Genomic DNA, 18,734 nt, shown 5'->3' with positions numbered 1-18,734 from the left:
TAAGAGTTGATTTTCTATGTCTTACATTTAGAAGATTTTTTTGTATTTGAGTTTTGATATTTTTGTAATTATTGGGTTGGTTTATGAGCAGTTATGTGATTTGATATATATAAAATATTTTTTAAAAAACTACTTGCACGTATCTATAGGTGTGGAGCAACTCAGTGGTCAAATGCTACATTTGGTGATAACGTTTGATTCATCTTGTCAACGCCTCATCGGGGAGGCGATGCATGTTGTCACATGACAATGGATTTAGTGCCAACAACCTTTTTTTTTTTTCCTTGTTCCCTCTCTCCTCTTAAAATTTGTGATTTATATTTAAAATTCCAGGGTAGTCTCCTTAGTTTAGGATATTTAAGTCTCGATCTTTATTTTTTTTATTTGTAATTTATGTCCTTAGTTTTTTTTTTTAAGTTTTTTATTTATTTTCAATTTAATCATTCAATTTAAGTTTTTCAATTTTTTTATGGTTTCGATTCTTTTTCTTTTCTTCATTTTTTTACCTTTTTTTTTATAAACTTTAAATTATTTCCAATTTTATCATTTAATTAAATTTTTCATTGCGCTATTTTTTAAGTTTTGTCTTATTTTTTTGGTGTGTTTTTCGTCTAATCTTTTTGTGAAATTTATTTTTCTTTTGAATTTAACCCTTCAATCCAAAATTATTCATCTTCGCATTTTTTTTCTTCAAATTTGATCATTGTTCTTTTAATTACTATTTTTTTTTGAATTATTTTTTTGTGATTGATTTTTTTTTCAATTTCATCATTTAAAATTTGATCTATTGAAACTTAGGCTTCGTGGTGGTTTTTTCAGGTTTGATGCTTCTTGTCAAATGGTCTGAATCATGAGTTTTATAAACCAACACAGGTTCACATGATTTTTTTCTATTCACTTTCTTTTTTGATCTTATTACTCGGCGTTGATTTTTTTAAAAAAAAGATTCATGGTTTTCTTTCTTTTCTTTTTTGTATGCCTATCCTAATTTCATGACTTGACATGTGTGATTGGTGATTAACCTGGGTGAGCTCTTTTTTTTTTTTAATTATTGTTTTTTTATTTTGGATCTTTTAGCGTGATTTTTTTTTAAGAAAAAATCATCCCTCAATACTTAATCATTTTTTTTTACGTTTTTTTTCCATCTTATGACTTGACCTTGGTAATTTTTAAAAATCAAGTTTTCATGGTTTTCTCTATTTATGTTTATCTTTCTATCGAGTTATCTCGATTTTATAACTCGACAAATAAATTTGGGGGTTGACTCTGGCAGGCTTAGGTATCTTTTTGCCTATAATTACTATTTTTTCCCGCTTTATATGTTTTTTTAATTTTTTTTTAAATATTTTATTTGTTGAAGATTGAGTCTCGATGGTTTTTCAAATTAATTGCTTCTGTCAAATGACTTTGATAAAAAATTTAACAAGTTAACATAGACTGGTATAACTTTTTTTGAATTTATTTTCGTTTCCTTTTCTTTTATCATTTGATATTAATTTTTAATATTTGATATTGGTTTTTCTTATTTTTTTTACATGCGATTGTATCACCTAACTAATCGTTTTTTTTTCCTCGGCACCAGTCACATAGCGAGTGTCTTTCCATCAGGTGTATGCTGCACTTGCAGGGTTGTCTATGGACCATGCATATGGCGTGAGTCACTGAAGTAAAATAGGAAAAAGGAGGAAAGTTAAGCAACCATAGCAATGGCCTCGGCAGTTAAAACACAGATAGCCAGCCTCTGATCAGTAAATAAAAGCAACAGGCTTTTGGCTTGGCTTCTGGTCTTTTCTTCCACGTACAGGGATATTATGCTAAACCAACCCCTAAAAAGTAAAATGGAAGATTAAAGTTATCTCCAATAATGTGAAATTATTAATAATATCAATTAATTTAATACTACACTCTAAATTAGGCTTTTCACTGTTTGCATTATTGTTCACAATTTAAAAAAGATCCTTAATTTTTTTTGTTTTTTTGCTCTTGTAACAAAGAACTTTGTTTCTTTCTTCTTCTTCTTTTTTACTTTGCTCCTTAACTGAGACTTGAACCTTAGTACAGAGAAAAGAAACAAGTCCTTCCTACCGTTGAGCCACAACCTCAAATGCATACAAATATTATTTCTTCATTGCATTGTTGGTTGCCATTACAGGAATACAATTACAGGGCTCAGTTAAAAAAATATAATAATAAAAGGAACAAAAACCAAAATTAACAAAAGTTTTTTTTTCATTTGTATTGTGACCTTTTTCAACACTTTGATCATTGTTTTTTTTTTTTTTTTTTTTTATCGAAGTTTACATTTAAGTTATGGAATTGCCAAAATTGACACAAGGTAAGAAACAAAGCAATTTGCAAAACAAAAAAAGAATAAAACCATGTAAAAGTCCCATTTGATCCCTTAAATCTCAATTTCTTCATATTTTCCCTGTTCTTTCGAGATATTATCTCTTGGTCCAATTTTTTTTTTATCACGTTTTAGTCTCTACAAATTAAAAGAGGACAAAGAAGGTGAGCCAATTATACAAATCAATAAATTCAATTTTAGTTTTCATGGACTCAATTCCAAGAGAAAAACTTAACGAAGGTGGTTTTTCTCTTTGATTATGCTCTTGAACAAGTTTTTATTTTTTTTTGAAAAAATTTGTTAACCAGCATTGATTTAACAACAACATAGTATTAAAAATAAATATCATGAAGAAACACCAAATTTGAACTTGAAAGGGCATTTCTTTTTCTGTTTTTCGTAAAATAGCCCATCTTAGAAACAGGAACAAATAATGTTCTTATATATATATATATATATATATATATATATATATATATATATATATTTAGATCCGGAGAGGGTTATAGTCAAATCACCAAAAATTGAGGTGATATGTAATGTCGAGACATGTCAATAAAGTTATTACTGTAATTCACCAAAAATAACTAACTAAAGTTTTATTTGAAGTATTTGGTCAGCAGAATTTAAAGAAAATATACTTTGAAAGAGGAAAGTGAGAGAATTTTGCGAGGAGCTTGCTTTAAAAATTCGAAAATTTCAAGAACCTTCATGGACGAGAGGCTAGAATAAGATTTTATCGAATTTTGCAAGTTGCACGAACTGACCCAAAAGCATGAGAAAATTCTTTGAAGTTCAAACGATGATGACTGGACCAAACCTGGAAATCCGGGAGAAATTGTTTCAAACTACAGGTTCTGAACAAGTGATAGTTTATCTAGAAAATTACTATGAGCCCATTTCATAAAAGGCCTTATTCGGCCCATAATCTGTCTAAGTATTGGCGCGCTTCAAAGAGCCGTCATCATCACGTCTCTCGCTCTGTTTGTCACTATCTAATTTTCACGTAAACAAATACAAAAAATAAACAAATCCACGGAAACAGAAATATCTAGTACCCGGTTGTCAACTCGATCCTCGAAAGGGTAATTAGCAGCTGAGCTGAGTGAGTAAAAAATCAATCCATCCATCCATCAAACCATGAGTGCAAACCTTGGATGCGTGATCGTAGCCGTTGATGGAAGCGAGGAGAGCATGAACGCCTTGAGATATGCCCTCGATAACCTCAAGCTCCGATCTCCTGCTCCCGAATCCACTGAAACCCCTGGCTCCTTCGTCATCCTCCATGTCCAACCACCACCGTCTATCGCTGCTGGCCTTAATCCCGGTGCCATCCCTTTTGGCGGACCCAGTTAAGTACTGAAACCATCTGTATTCTGCTTCCGTTACTGCTTGAATTCTAATTTCCGTTTTAATTTAATTACTCAATGGTTTTCTTGAAATGATCAATTAAGGTGGTTTGGAGGTGCCTGCGTTCACGGCGGCGATTGAAGCGCATCAGAGGAGGATTACGGAGGCGATTCTAGAACATGCCTTGGAGATTTGCCGTGAAAAGAAAGTAACTTTTTCTTTTTTGGTCATGTCATGTCATGTCAGCTTCATGAGTTGCTATCTCTATTAATTCGTCTTGCTATTCCACTGAGAATTACTTTAATGCTCAGGTGAATGTGAAAACACAAGTGGTGATTGGGGATCCAAAGGAGAAGATATGTGAAGTTGCTGAGAATCTGCCTGCCGATTTGCTTGTGATGGGAAGTCGTTCTTTTGGCCCTATTAAAAGGTAGCTAGTGCAGCTCGAGATTAATTTATTTGACAACAAGTATCTTGGATATGCAATAACTTTTTTCGTTTTATTGATGTTGAAAATCAAATAAAGGTGTCATATAGTATTGGTTCTTGTAGGTAATTTTGACGATTGAGAGTTAGAGTTACGCATGGGAAACTTTACTGATATGATTGCACTCAGTGCAGCCTGTTATTTCTAGCAGGAGCAGCATTTTCTTTAATGGTTATTTTGGACAAAAAAGATAATTACAAATGTGGGCTCTTTAATAATAGCCATTCATGCATCCATTTAACCAACCCTCAAATGATTTTGTTTTCCCAATAAATAGATACATGCACAAGGTTTCTTGTTAGTTGCTTTTTGAGTTACTTTTTAGATGCTAGCTACTGAACTTTTCATTTCGATTAATTGTTGGAATTTTAAATACATTCATTTGCTTTTTTCTCGATTTAACCATGTATTTGAAAATTTGATAGACCGTCAAGCAACAAAGCTTGGTCAGTTTTTATTTTCGTTTCTTTTGTAAGAACATGATCTCATTAGCTTAGACATAAAGGCATGACTGGCATGTCAATATGCTCCTTCAGAATGCTAAAATTGCTGACGTGTTTTGTTTGTGAGCAGGATGTTTCTGGGAAGTGTAAGCAATTACTGCACCAACCAGGCACAATGCCCTGTCATAATAGTCAAGGGAAAGGACCCCTCATCGTGAACTAAACTAGGTATGCTTCTTAATACCACAGTGGAGTAATGGCAGCACTCCGTGTCTTTAATCCTTCAATTCTATGATACATGAATTTTCTGTACACTTTTCGATCATGTAACAGTTTATTTCTGTATATTTGTTCTAGTGATTCATTGATCCACAATTTATAACCACTGTGGCAACACACACAAGGTGCATAGTTTGCATTGCTGTGTTACTTTAAGTTGATATTGTCTTAAGCAGAAAAATTTGTTTTGAAATTGAAATTTGTTTTATTAAATACTTGCCCATTTCCAACTAGTTTGGAACTAGGATTAGTTGAATTGGATTTGATGCTGTTCTCACTAACAACTAACTGTTTTAGAATATTATTTTGATTGATACTTGCATGTGCCATTGAGCAGTTATTTTTAAACCTGATAATGAGTGCTTCCTCAATTTCATTAATAAATTAAACTGCATAGGTCAGTGTTTTTTTGGTCTTCCGATGGAAGGCTTCAATGGCATATGTTCTTGAAATTTCTACCAGAGAGTTTCTTGAAATTTCTTTTACAACTAAACCAGACATAATAGGTTGTTCCTCAACCTCATTCTCAAACTCATTTGGACTCAATGTATTAAGTCCTTGTTCGTTCACATTCATCCTTTTCTTGTTGTTATTGCTAGGTCTTTGTCGTAATCCAATGAGTTTGATCTTTCTACCTTTAAAAGTGAATGAATTTGATCAACAAGAAATGGTGACATTTAAATCATATATCCATGGCCTTCCTAAAATGACATGTCCTACATCCAATGGAATTGCATCACACCAAGTTTTCTCATGATAGTCTAGGAATTTGATAGGAAACAAACATCTCTCATTGATTGCTATGGAGTTATTATTAACTCATGACACATTATATGACTTAGGATGGGGAACAAGTTTTAGGCCTAAGCGAGATACTACATTGATACAACTTTCATTATTAATGATAATCTTGCAACACTTATCCCTGCACTTGATATAGGTGTGAAAGATAGTAGTCCTTCTCCAATCTTCAGTTCCCTCGGGTTGTGTCAAGGCATATCTAACTACACCCAACCTAGTTATCTCAAATGCTACGGTGTTTAGTTCATGATTGGTTCTAAAGATATCGCTTAAGGTCGAATCCATGGTAATTGGAAACTTAAAGTTATATACTAGATGACTATTCACAAATGCATGTAACACTTACTTGGAAATGGAATTGAGATTGAAAATGGTTTTTGCAAGTAAAATCACAATACAAAAATAAAGCTAATTCAATTATTTTTTTTACATGGAGATTAATCAAGAACAAAATGCACCAAGAAAATTTTAAGCATGTATTGTTAGATCTTTAAATGTAAATGATTAATTAAACACAATGTCACAAATAAGAACTCACAATTAACAAAGAGGACTAATGCTAGATATCAATGATGAAAGAGGTTGATAGGCAAAAAAATTAACAAATAAGAATGCCAAATGGGACTTATTTATTTATTTATTTATTTTCAGGCACAAAAGTAATATTAATGACAACTTATGGACGAGTGGAAAACTAGAAAAGTAAAATTCAACAAATCAAAAGGTAGAGTAATTTATTGATCAAATTGCTTGACGATAAACTACTTGGAACATGCAAGCTATCCTTGACGTCATGGAGCTATTGTCAGTGATGTCCCAAATGACTTCCTTTTACTGCCTTTGGGGACCTCCTTTTGCTGCCTTCAATTTTCCTTCTTGTTTTCATTGTCACTTCATTTTTTCATGAATTTTTTTACACCTTTTTTTTTCTTTTTAAATCAAATTAAAAGAAAGAAGAGTGCAACTAAAAAAACAACCAGGACTTTATAGAAAAGTAAAATAACAAGGAAGACTTCTAAAACTACTCCTTCTTCACCCCTCTTTCAAAATCTGATTTGTTGTGCTGGCTGTCTGTTCGCTGGTTTGTTGCTGTTGTTAAAGAAATCAAAATTGCCACAGCTGGTTGAGGGAAATGGTGTTTTGGCATGGATGTCTGGTGGCCAAGGTTGAAGGCGTTGTTGTTTGGCTTGAAGTCTGCAAAAGTGCTATTGGTTTGTTGCTGCTATTCCAGGAAGATAGTCTGTTTTTCTTTTCTTTTCTTTTCTTTTTGTTAAAGATTTGATTCAAGGAATCTGAAGCTCCTCTCCTCTGTTTCTTTCTCTCTTTTTCTCTAGCAATCGAGGCTTTTGAAATCCCTAATTTCGAAGCCCTCAAATTCGATAGAATCTCAATTACTTTGTTGGTCTCCTGGGAAAACTTTTAATTGTTTATTGAAGGGGACTATAGAAACAGAGAAAAATTTGTTATTGGTTTCATCTGGTGAAATCCTCCAGCGTGTGGGTGGTGAAGACTCAGGGATAAATTGTTGGGTAGTGGTGGGATTTGTTGAACTGGGTGTTCTGGTGATCAAGAGCTGCTGGGTTTGACAATGTGATGTGATTTTGCAGTGTTGGGTGGCGTGAATCGGGTCTTTGAATGAGGTCGGTTTGGCTGCTGGTGTTAGACTGATTTGGTGGTGGCTGAAATTGGTTTTGTGGTAGTGTGGTAGTGTGGGTGGCTGTTATGGTGGCTGATTTGGTATGATCTTGTTGTTAGCTGTGTGGGGAAGATGAATAGTGGCGACAATTTTGGGGCAAAATTGATTTAAAGGTGTTTTGTTTTGTTTTTTATTATATAGATTTTGATAGTAAACGGGAAAAGGCAAAAAAAGAAACTCTTTTTTTCGTACTGCTACATTTTTTTTCCCGGTTGATGAAAGCTTCCCACAAAATCTAGGGTTTATGAACAATATTGAATGTCAGGAATTTGAACAAGCCCATAGATGATTTAATTGTAAGAACAATTAAAAGGTCATGTTGTGGTATGAAAGCTGATGTGGGACAAGAAGAAATTTGAAGTTAAAGAAGAAAGAAAAGAAGTAGCTAAGAAGAAGTTAAAGAAAGAAAAGAAAAGGCTGAAGAAGAGAAAGAACAGGGGTTGGAAAAGTTACCAACTTTGTAAATTTTATTCAATTCAGAAAAAAATTATCCTGACATTTAGAAAAATAAAATATAAATATTAAAACTCTTGCTAGAACAAACAATTGAGTTTATAACTCAATAAATAAAATATTCAACAATAACTAAATCAAGCTTAACGAATAAAGTCTAATAAAAAAACCTCAACTAAAAATTCAAAAAAATTAAACAAAAAACATAAGTTATAGCTTAATTTCTCATCGGTTTGGATTAACTTTTACCATCTATGATCATACAAGTGGTTATGTCTCTGAGTCCATCAATCAAAATTTTCTTAGAGTGCCATTGTTATCCTTGACCACTATTGTCCTATTGTTGGCTGCAGATTATTGTGGATGTGATTGGAAAGAGTTTCAACTAGTGGTGTTGTCCTTCACTCTGTTCCATATATTTTGCGAGTGATTTTGGAGGAAAATCTTGGTGGTGGGGCACGGAGCCATTCGTGTTTGCACTGTTGCTGGGTGCATATCAGTGTTCTGTTGTGCAGTCATTTTTATAAAATGCGGCCTTTTGTATTCTTTGACAGGCATTGTTGTATTCATTATAGTCTAGGACATTGATTAATTTCCTCAACCGCGTGTGGATGCTTGAGTGCCAACTTCTCTGTGTTTCTACTTTCCAGTGGTGCTTTGATTTTAAGTTTCATACGCTGTTATACGTGAACTGCGGCTTTTACTTTGCATAATAAGATTTTCAAACCCCTCCCTCATTTCTATCAAATAATTGAGTTCAACAATCTTTCTCAGTTCCAAATTCATGCTATGAAGCGAAAAATCCTTGCTAGCGCAGAATGGTTGCGCAGTTTCTGCAATAAATTTCATGAATTTTGCTGCGAGGTTTTAATTTCACCAAGAGTTAGGGGCATCGTTTGATGCGGTGGTTTAAGAAATTGTTTTAGACGAGCTTAAAGCAGGATGCAAAAGGACAGCGTGATTCTATTTAGCTTGGGGGTGTGTATTAGTGATGGCTATGATCCATACCCAAACATCTGATCAATTGGCTTATTGGTTTTAGAAAGGAGAAATCCTTTAAATGGGTTATCAAGGCGACAAAATGGTCGCTGGTGATCGTTGTGTAATGTAAGGATGAGCTACGCCGGAAGACATGCAAAAGTAGCTTGATTAGCTTTGGCCATTAGTGATTGCATCCCTCTAATAATTCTAAAGATTATTCCCTTTCTAGCTACTAGAAAAAAAGAAGAATTGACGAGTTTGGCAGCATTCTGCTCTGTCTACAAGCCGACAGTTTTTCATTCGATTCAACGCATTTAAACGGGGAAGCCTCGTGAATTTGGCGGGGACCCACACAAATCATCCAGGACTTGACAGGGAGCTGTCTTCGTCCATGTCCTCTTGCTTTATTCAAGGTTGTCTTTTGCACAGTGTGGAAAGCATTTTCCTTGTATATTTGGGGCTTCCATCCGTTTTTCTTCAGCTCGTGAAACTACCTCAGGTTCTCTTGCACTGGATAGACAGATTGTTTTCCAGGGAGATCGGAGGTGCCTTTATAAAAAAAAACATTTGCAAGTGTCTTCCTTCATGCTGTCTTGGAACGGGAAAACAGAAGGTTAAGGTCAAGTAAACATAGGATTTCCAGGGGGGGGGGGGGGGGGGGTTGTGTCCTGTTTCCAAGCTGACGGACCGTTTGCATGCAGGTCTTGGTTAATTGACCGGAAGATCCTTGTTCCGTCTCAGAAAACAGACAGATTAGCTTGGTTAATTGACAAAAAGATCCTTGTACAAGGACTCCTAAAGGTTCTGGCTACAGCTAACGCAGTCGTCAGACATTTTAAACAATTGATGAAATTTGGCACTCATTAGTTGGCACAAAAATGAATATACTTATCTTTCAAGCCAATTCAATTCGATGCAAGGGTGTCATTTTCGTTCTGTTAAATTTGGAATAGTCGGAATATTTCATTTTAATTTAAAAATAGAATAAAACAAAATAATTCTCATTTCATTTTAAATTTTGATTTGTTCCAAAATTTTCGGTTAAATTTCAACCGAAATATTCCGGTTTCATTCCACATGTTTCATTTCGGTCTTAAAAAACCATTAAATCAAATTGAACTTGGTTCAATTTGATTAATTAAATCACCTTAGTATAAAATTAAAACTTTTTTTCATTACTATTTTCATTAACAATGATATTAATTTTTTAAAATTAAATTTATCACTAATATATATAGTTTATATATATATTGTTTTTTTTCATATTTATAACTTGTAGGAATTTGAGCAAAACAATGGATGTTTTAGATCCCATTAGCCTTGATAGCATTAACCTAACTTTATATTTAAAATATTTTTGTTAAAACATTTTACTTTCATAATATTTTAATATTTTGTTTAAGTTGAATTATTTTAAGTTAAAGATCTATTTAATCTTGACTATTTAGAAAATTATATTTGTTTATCATTGTATTTGTATTGCATAATTTATAATTAATTTATCTTGAATTTAAATTATGTTTGTTGAATTGTTTATATATATATATGAACAATATAACCCCGAAACGACATGCCAAAATACTTCAAAACTGAAACATTCCATTCCAATTAAAAAAATAAAATATTTATCAAAACAGAATTCACAACCTTCATATGATGTCCTATTAGGCCTTACCTGACCACAAATTAACTAATAAGCATTTGAGAACGTTTTATCAAGTATTCCAAAAAGCTATATTAATTCACATGTGAGCAGAAAGCTTCCAAAATTCATTTCTAATCAGGATAACAGATCGAGACTCAAATTATCATCAAATGCTGTTAAAATAACACAGAAGGAAAGGTTTCTGGAAATATAAAACGAGTTTTGACACAAAAATAACAAATAAGAGGCTAAAGACCGTATTAATAAATCTTTAATACACTATTCCACTGGTTAGACTGCCTGAGATCAGTGTACATAACTAACATGCAGGGCTCTGTCACACTGTCATGAATAGGAATCTCTCATAAATCATGGCATTTTACTCTGTTTAACCTTTAAATAAATATATTGGCAGGTCCCCATAAAACCCCGCATTAACGAAAGTCTTTTTAAGACCTATGGATGTACGGGGAATTGAGACCGATGTACGTGGTTTTGATTAGAGGATTCTATGATGTTTAAGTTAATACCGTGATGAAGAAAAAGAGCCTCGAATACTATGTTGTGTGTGATCATAGATTGAAAAAGAAAAGAAAGTGATCCAAGAGATTAGAACCCTTTACCTGATAGCTCGTTGATGTTTATACAGCCACAAGTCACGCCAATTTACATGAAGATAAGGATACAGAGGGAAAAATATTGTAGCACTTATCTTAAAAGCTATCATTTAAGATTATAGCTCTTAATTAATTATCGAGTAAAAAGGATAACATGCATGTCATAATGCAATTTTGTGGCCTCAATCATGACAGAAGTACGTGTGAGTATTTAATGCTTATTGCCAACGATATGCAGGATAGGTGTAGTAGTTTGAGTGCTATTCTATGTGTAACAATTGGATTTGAGAGTGTGAGATCTATTCGAAGAGATACGTGTATAGTCCATCGAGGAGAGACATGTAGCCAATCTACCGTGGAGAAAGGTTAGTTCAGCGGTTAGTCCGCAGAGGGGGGCACAAGGTTAGTTCGAGGGGTGCATGGTTAGTCTCCTAAGGGGATGCAAGGTGAGTTTTAGGGATACGCTACCAATCTACTTAGAGGGATGCATGTGTGATCAGTTTGCCGAGAAAATATAAAGTCAGTTTGCAGAAATATGTGATCGGCCCTAAAAATAAAATATAAGGTTAGTTCGAAGATGCGTGAGAATACGAGAGGTTAATATGGAGATATTGTTTTATTAGTCCCATCATCCATAAATCAAGGTCGCTGCGGAGGAGAGATAGGTTAGATATTAGGCATATAACTTTTAAGGTGCCGATGGGGAAGTGCTCTATAGTTTGGGGGACCAGTTTCTACGGGAAAGTCTTTGCTAGCCCGTGACCGACCGCATCCCGTGCAATTGGCCCCTTGCGGACAAGAATCCTTATCATCATCGGATTGATCCTGACCCTCCCAAAAGAGGTCGATTCACGAGATGCTCTTAGAGCCACGTTGCATTACCAGGCTGCCTGCCTTCATTTTCACTTGAGCACTCGACTAATAATGACACTAATTGATGTGCAAGTAAGACCTCTCTCCTCTGAACACGCGGGGATTATAGTTTAATTGATCATGTTTGAATTTATTTTGTTTTAGAGATTATTAATTGGAGTGTTATAAATTTTAGGGATATTGAAAGTTTATATAGTTAGTAATTTTAGAATATTAAAGAATTAATTGATATAAGCATAAATTAATTCACAGTTAAAAAGAGAGAGAGAGAGAGAGAGAGAGAGAAGGACCTCCTCTTCCCCATGTTTAATTCACCGGAGCATTAAAGCTTAGCTGTCCACCGCTCATGACCCGTCAGTTTATTTGTAGCCTTCTAAAAGAGCCCCAGAGTGATCAAATAAAAAAAAGAAAGAAGAAAAAAACAGAAGAATACAACTCGTAAATTTTGTTTATAAGAAGGCTAGCTTTGTAGTTTGCCTCCAAGTTGGAGTTCTTTATTATCTACATCTTGGCTCATTGTGATAATTTTGTGAGCTATAATTAACACGTTCGGATGCCCCCAACTGGACCCCAGATCATGCTGCTTGATGATATGAGCCAAAGATCTGTCCTACCTGGACTAACCTGGTATCACATTGCAATAATTACGAGGGTGTTTCAGTAATTTAAACCCTCCCGGAGATTCACTGCATATATGTACATGCATATCACTTCCACCCATGCACACACAACAACAATCTTACCTTGTCCATAGCCATGGACTTCCCTCACTGGGCTGCTACATTCTTTTTGTTTGCCCTTCTATTCTCGACTACTAAAGCTGTAGATCCTTGTGCCACTCAGTCAGACACCTCTGATCTCTCTGTCATTCCCATCTATAGCAAATGCTCACCTTTTGTTCCGCCCAAGCAAGATTCATGGGTCACCACGGTCATCACCATGGCCTCAAAAGACCCAGAAAGGCTCAAATATTTATCAACGCTAGCAGACCAAAAGACCACTGCAGTCCCAATTGCCCCGGGTCAGCAAGTCCTAAAGATTGCTAACTATGTGGTCCGGGTCAAGTTGGGCACCCCGGGTCAACAAATGTTCATGGTCCTTGACACCAGCAACGATGCTGCATGGGTACCATGCTCAGGGTGCACCGGGTGCTCCAGCACCACATTCTTACCCAATGCCTCTACGACTCTTGGGTCACTGGACTGTTCTGGAGCCCAATGCTCCCAAGTCCGTGGATTTTCCTGCCCAGCTACCGGGTCCTCCGCTTGCCTTTTTAACCAATCTTACGGTGGAGACTCCTCCTTAGCAGCTACTCTTGTGCAAGATGCAATAACATTAGCCAACGATGTAATTCCAGGTTTTACTTTTGGATGCATTAACGCAGTCTCCGGTGGGTCAATACCACCCCAAGGGTTATTGGGTCTGGGCCGTGGACCCATCTCGTTAATTTCTCAAGCAGGGGCAATGTACTCGGGTGTCTTCTCTTATTGTCTACCCAGTTTCAAGAGCTACTACTTCTCAGGTTCTCTCAAGCTCGGCCCTGTTGGTCAACCCAAGTCCATTAGGACCACCCCACTTCTACGAAACCCTCACCGCCCATCCCTATACTACGTTAACCTAACTGGAGTTAGCGTGGGCCGGATCAAAGTACCAATTCCCTCTGAACAACTTGTTTTTGACCCAAATACCGGAGCAGGGACCATAATCGACTCCGGTACAGTCATAACCCGATTTGTCCAACCCGTTTACTTTGCCATCCGCGATGAGTTTAGAAAGCAAGTGAATGGCCCAATCTCAAGTTTAGGTGCCTTCGACACATGCTTTGCTGCAACAAATGAAGCGGAAGCACCTGCAATAACGCTACACTTCGAGGGCTTGAACTTGGTCTTGCCCATGGAGAACAGCTTGATACATAGCAGTTCTGGCTCACTAGCATGCTTGTCTATGGCTGCAGCACCAAACAATGTGAATTCAGTGTTGAATGTTATAGCCAATTTGCAGCAGCAGAACCTTAGGATTATGTTTGACACGACCAATTCCCGTTTGGGAATTGCCCGTGAGCTATGTAACTAGAATTCTGTTCCTTTTTCCTAATTAGCGTTTGCTGAGTTATGTTTCTTTGCAAAATAGGCCGTGCTGAATAATTAAACAGGACACGTCCTGCTGTCATAGAAGCTGTGTTGTATCATAGATTAAGGTTTTGTTTAATTATGAAAACAAAATGAGAGTGGTAATTGTATTGATATGAATTAGGATTTATCCTATGTGTGTGTGTGTGTGTGTGTTGGGGGGGGTGGGGGGGGTTTGGAGAACTCTGCTTTCAAATGAAAATGGAAAAGCCCTTCAAACTGTTTTGGAACACCCCATCTCAATCTCATTGTTGATCGAATCTGCAAATAATTTACAATAAGCTCGTAACACCCCCGCGAGTTAAAAATATTTAATATCAAACGCACAAACGACATGAAATAAAAAAAAAAAAACAAAAACAATAGCACACAAATTGCAACATGTTAATTTAAATTGGTCTCCCTTTTCTTTTTTCGATCTTGTTCGTCGATCAACCCCACCACTGGTGCACTGCAACACCCTCATCCCTTAGCTTTCCATACAATGCTAAGCATTCCCAGTAGGTCTTTTTGCTGCCATTCCCATTCCTTCGTGGCTTGCACTCCAAGAAAAGCTCATCCACTAACCTTATTGCCTTGCTTTTCACCATCTCCTCCACCACTTCCGCCTCTGCCTTCATCACCACATACTCTTCCCCCTTCACATTATGTTTCAACCAATCTGACATCCCAACTTCTTCTACCTGAGGCACCTCCTTCCCTGACGATTGCTCAGTCACTGTCTCAATCTTGTACATTTCGAAATCAAGATTTCTTGTAGGATAATTCTTAGCGAACCATCCATTACCACTTCCACCTTCTTTCTCTGGCAACCCCACATCAATGAACACACGACGAGGGTAACTTTCAAGTGAATCACCCATTAAGTCTGGCAGATATCTTGTCTTTTTCAGGTATCTGCTCGATTTACCCGATGCTGCCCGCGGAGGTTCCAGGAGAACGTCTTCCAGGTTCTCTAGTGCTGCTTTCTTTGCCTCGTTGGCATGATATCCTAGAAGCCGCCTTTGAGTGATCAAATTAGTATCCCCATATCCTGTTTTCCTCATGGCCAAAATATTAGCGGCCTGAAATCTCCTGAGATAAACTATTTTGTAATTGAAAGGCTTGTCGAATGCAGAGGAAGGATCATTGCTTAGTTGAACAACCGCAATGCCACCAACTTTGAGAGTCCGGTCAATGAATTCTGAGGTCGTATGAAAGTCATCATAGGTGAAGGCAAAGTCGAGTGCTTCACCAGGAATTGAGCTTTGTCGATCCAAATTAGCAGCAGAGATGATCTTCGTATCATTGACATTGAGGATCTCAGAGATTTGAATGGCATTACCAATGCCATTGCCATTGCCACTGCCAACAAAAACTGCATTGTCCCCCGTTTTAAGTAACCCCTCGTTTGCTAAATCGTGGATAAGTAAAGGCAAGACCTTAGCATCGAATAAATCGGGATCAGATTCAGGCTCAAGAATAGGTGACCCAGAGGATATAGAAGCATCGGAAAGTGTTCTCAACAAGGGGAATGTGGCAAAGATCAACGCCAAAAGCAAAGATTGTGCGAGAAGCCTCAAGACCCTCATGTGAGGGAGCTTGATGATCACGTATTTGGCGCCATAAAAATCACTGCTTTTGGTATGCAAGGGTAAGTGCCTGTGTTTCTTGAGGTTTTTGGATTGAAATCGTTGTATAAATTGAATTGCCATAATTGCAAAAATTGATTATGGCAGAAACAATATTTCAAAAAAAAAAGAAAAGGCTGATGAAGTTTGCTAAATATTGAACGTGAACGGTTTCTACGAGAAAATCAAGCTACATGCAGGAAGGAAGACATCAAAATCACCTTAAAGCAAGATGTCTAATCAATTAAATCTCTAAGGTAAATAACGGGAGGGAGAGCAGCAAAACAAGAACTTAGCGAGTACAAAACCTGGCGGCGGTGTGATTCCCACCCACGAGGGCCACACGGGTGCTTTGTATTCTAGACCAAAGTAACATCAACTGTCTTAACCGCTGCACCTCCATTTCTTAATTTTTCATTTTCAGATCGATGATTTATTCCTTCTGCCACTGATTAACCTTCTCGTGTTAACACGTCAGCGACACATTATCTGCAAACACCCTTAACCATCGATCAAGAATTTAATGGAGGGACGGAGACAGCTTCTTTTTTGTTTTGTTTTTTTTCCTCCTACAGGGAATTCTTTGAGTTGGAGTGCTCGGGATTTGTGAATGGAGAGAGAAGAGAATATAAGGAAGAAAAAAATAGACGTGTGAAAAGGGGTATGCCAACAACGTTGTAATGGTAAAAATGGTTGGTGTCACGAGAAATGAGTTTAGCCATTGCTACAGTCTTGGTTTGTTTCTGTGTTGCTATAATTTCCTTGTGATCTCCTTTGGAAGCGCTGAGCTTCGGCTGTCAACATTGGATTAACCACTCCCTGTTCTTCCTTTTTTTTTTTTTCTTTTTTTTTTTTACTATAATTTTATACGATGGAGCGCTGGTTGCATGGCTGGAAGTCTAGAAGATCATTTTTGTCATTGAATTAAAGTTGGAGGTGACCAATTTCTCATCAAAATCTGTTTAAGAACTCTCACAACACGTGTACATTTCAAGCTGCTAGCTATTTAACAGTTTGGTTCAATAACCATGTCTTTTGTAATAATTGAGTCACGAGATACACACACACACATACACACACACACACACACACATCCATAGTTTTTTATAGATATTATGCGGCATAACAGAATTTTTAAATTTACACTTTGATTTTTTAATTGATATCTGTTTTAACCATCATAATAAGTTTTTGCTTTAAAAACAATGCTTTTTATGAAAAGAGAAAAAAACGTGCTTTCATGAATTAACAAAATATATGATTAAGAAAATTAGGTTTTTTTAATTATCGTTATAGCTTGTTTTCTAATTTTTTATTCGATTCTTGTTGTTTTTTTATTCAAGGAACAATGCTGCTGATAATTTATTTTTATAAAAAAAATTACATTAATCAGAAAAGACAATTTTGATATATATATATATATATATATATATATATATATATATTTATCCTTCATAATTTTATTTGTTATTTTTTATATAAATATCTATTTTATTATCATATGATCTAGATCACGAGAAGCTAACCTAATTTGACATAAATCAATCTAAAATATAGTCATTTCAATTTTCTTTTTATAGAAACATTAAGTTAATGATGTTGTTGAATTCTTTTTAAAAAAATCAAATTAGTTTTTAATCATACGACCAGTTGCTTCGCGCGGATTTTCATAATCCTGCTGTGCAAAAATGGGATATGCATTTGAAATGTATGCCCCAGTTATTGTATATATCATGAGCGATACATAAATGGAGAGAGCAATCTCTTCATTTATCCAAGAAAGGATCTTTCTAGTTTGCATGGTCCAGTCGTTGATCTACAAAATTTCTACAATAAAATTAGGTAGGTCACTACGATAGTTTCCTATCCACGATGTTGTTAGTTACTAAAAATTTTTTACTAAGACCCCGTTTATTTGCTGAAAAGTAATTTTCTTTTAGAAAGTGAATTTTAGGAAAGTGAATTATTTTTCGATGTTTGGTGGTATAATGGAAAATAAGTTGGAAAATATTTTTCAGTATTTGGTTATGTCATGGAAAATGAGCTGGAAAATGACTTATTAATATTTTATTTTTTTCAAGTTTATTAAAGTAATGAGGAACAAATCTTACAAATTAAAAAGTTAAATGAGAATGAAATTGAAAAAATATGTAATTTCATTAATTATCTCAAATAAATAAATAATAATCAAAATAATAGAGATCAAATCTATAAAAAAAAATTGAAAGATGAAGAAATTAAAATAATAATAATTAAAATTTCATAAATTATTTCAAATAAAATAAGTAACAATCAAAAGAACATGGACCAAATTTGATAAATAAAAAATTTCAATTAAAAAATAATAAGGGAAAAGCAAATAACAACTATAAAAATAAGGACTAAAGTTAATATAAAAATTAAATTCTAAAGGATGAAATTGAAAAACAAATATTCAAAACAATATATATATATATATATAACAATCAAAAGTTTGAGAACCAAATTTGATATAATTAGCAAATAATATAATATTTTTAAATTTTTTATAGTTTCTAGAAAGTGTTTTCCGCCCAAAATAAAAGGAAAACACTTTTTTGAAAACCAAGCTAAATTTTCCTTTGACCGGAAAGTGTTTTTCGTTTATTGGAAAGTATTTTTCGTTGATCAACTTTCGTAATGACAAATAAATATAGGAAAGTTTAGAAAATGATTTCTGAGAGACGACTTTGCAGAAAATAAACGCATCATAAAATGCTAAAATATAGAAGAAATCCGAATCTCTTGGATTTATAGAAAAAATAAGTGTACAAAAAAAAATAAGATTCTGAATATTTTGGGTTAAGTCCTCACATCAAATTAACTTTCACTCCTATTTTTTAAATTAAATTGAGGTTGGAGTGCATGTCGCTATATTAACTTGCCAGAATTAACCAAGTTTAATAATATTTTTGAATAGTTGCGCCCGCCAGATGTCGCCGGGTTTAACAATATTTCTGAATAGTTTACTCACACATATCGACTTTTATATGCGCTGAATCTTT

General features: G+C 35.1%; 3 protein-coding genes across 6 annotated transcripts; 2 read left to right on the top strand and 1 right to left on the bottom strand.

The window, feature by feature from the left end:
- The first annotated feature begins 3,331 nt into the window (after nucleotides 1-3,331).
- LOC133690971 (universal stress protein PHOS34) lies at nucleotides 3,332-8,607 on the top strand. 4 transcript variants are annotated; one of them, XM_062111255.1, is made up of 5 exons: nucleotides 3,332-3,698; nucleotides 3,802-3,905; nucleotides 4,009-4,127; nucleotides 4,758-4,855; nucleotides 6,827-7,594. In XM_062111255.1, the coding sequence occupies exons 1-4, from the start codon at nucleotides 3,488-3,490 to the stop codon at nucleotides 4,843-4,845; spliced, it is 522 nt and encodes a 173-aa protein (XP_061967239.1). In that variant the 5' UTR covers nucleotides 3,332-3,487; the 3' UTR covers nucleotides 4,846-4,855; nucleotides 6,827-7,594. The 4 variants fall into 4 exon arrangements, with proteins under 4 accessions (XP_061967239.1, XP_061967238.1, XP_061967240.1 ...); XM_062111254.1 differs by having other exon boundaries at nucleotides 6,809-7,594; XM_062111256.1 differs by lacking the exon at nucleotides 6,827-7,594 and adding an exon at nucleotides 6,359-6,554.
- A 4,084-nt stretch (nucleotides 8,608-12,691) lies between these two features.
- On the top strand, nucleotides 12,692-14,221 carry LOC133692157 (aspartyl protease AED3). The gene has a single exon (XM_062112889.1). The coding sequence runs from the start codon at nucleotides 12,729-12,731 to the stop codon at nucleotides 14,043-14,045; it is 1,317 nt and encodes a 438-aa protein (XP_061968873.1). The 5' UTR covers nucleotides 12,692-12,728; the 3' UTR covers nucleotides 14,046-14,221.
- Nucleotides 14,222-14,532: 311 nt separating this feature from the next.
- LOC133690581 (uncharacterized) lies at nucleotides 14,533-15,795 on the bottom strand. The gene has a single exon (XM_062110806.1). It carries the CDS (start codon nucleotides 15,793-15,795, stop codon nucleotides 14,533-14,535), a length of 1,263 nt encoding a protein of 420 aa, XP_061966790.1.
- Nucleotides 15,796-18,734: the final 2,939 nt, after the last annotated feature.

The sequence above is a fragment of the Populus nigra genome, chromosome 4, assembly GCF_951802175.1.
Source record: "Populus nigra chromosome 4, ddPopNigr1.1, whole genome shotgun sequence".
NCBI classification, from domain to species: domain Eukaryota; kingdom Viridiplantae; phylum Streptophyta; class Magnoliopsida; order Malpighiales; family Salicaceae; genus Populus; species Populus nigra.
The sequence above is the reverse complement of the archived record's forward strand: the minus strand, read 5'-3'. Positions and strand labels throughout refer to the sequence as shown.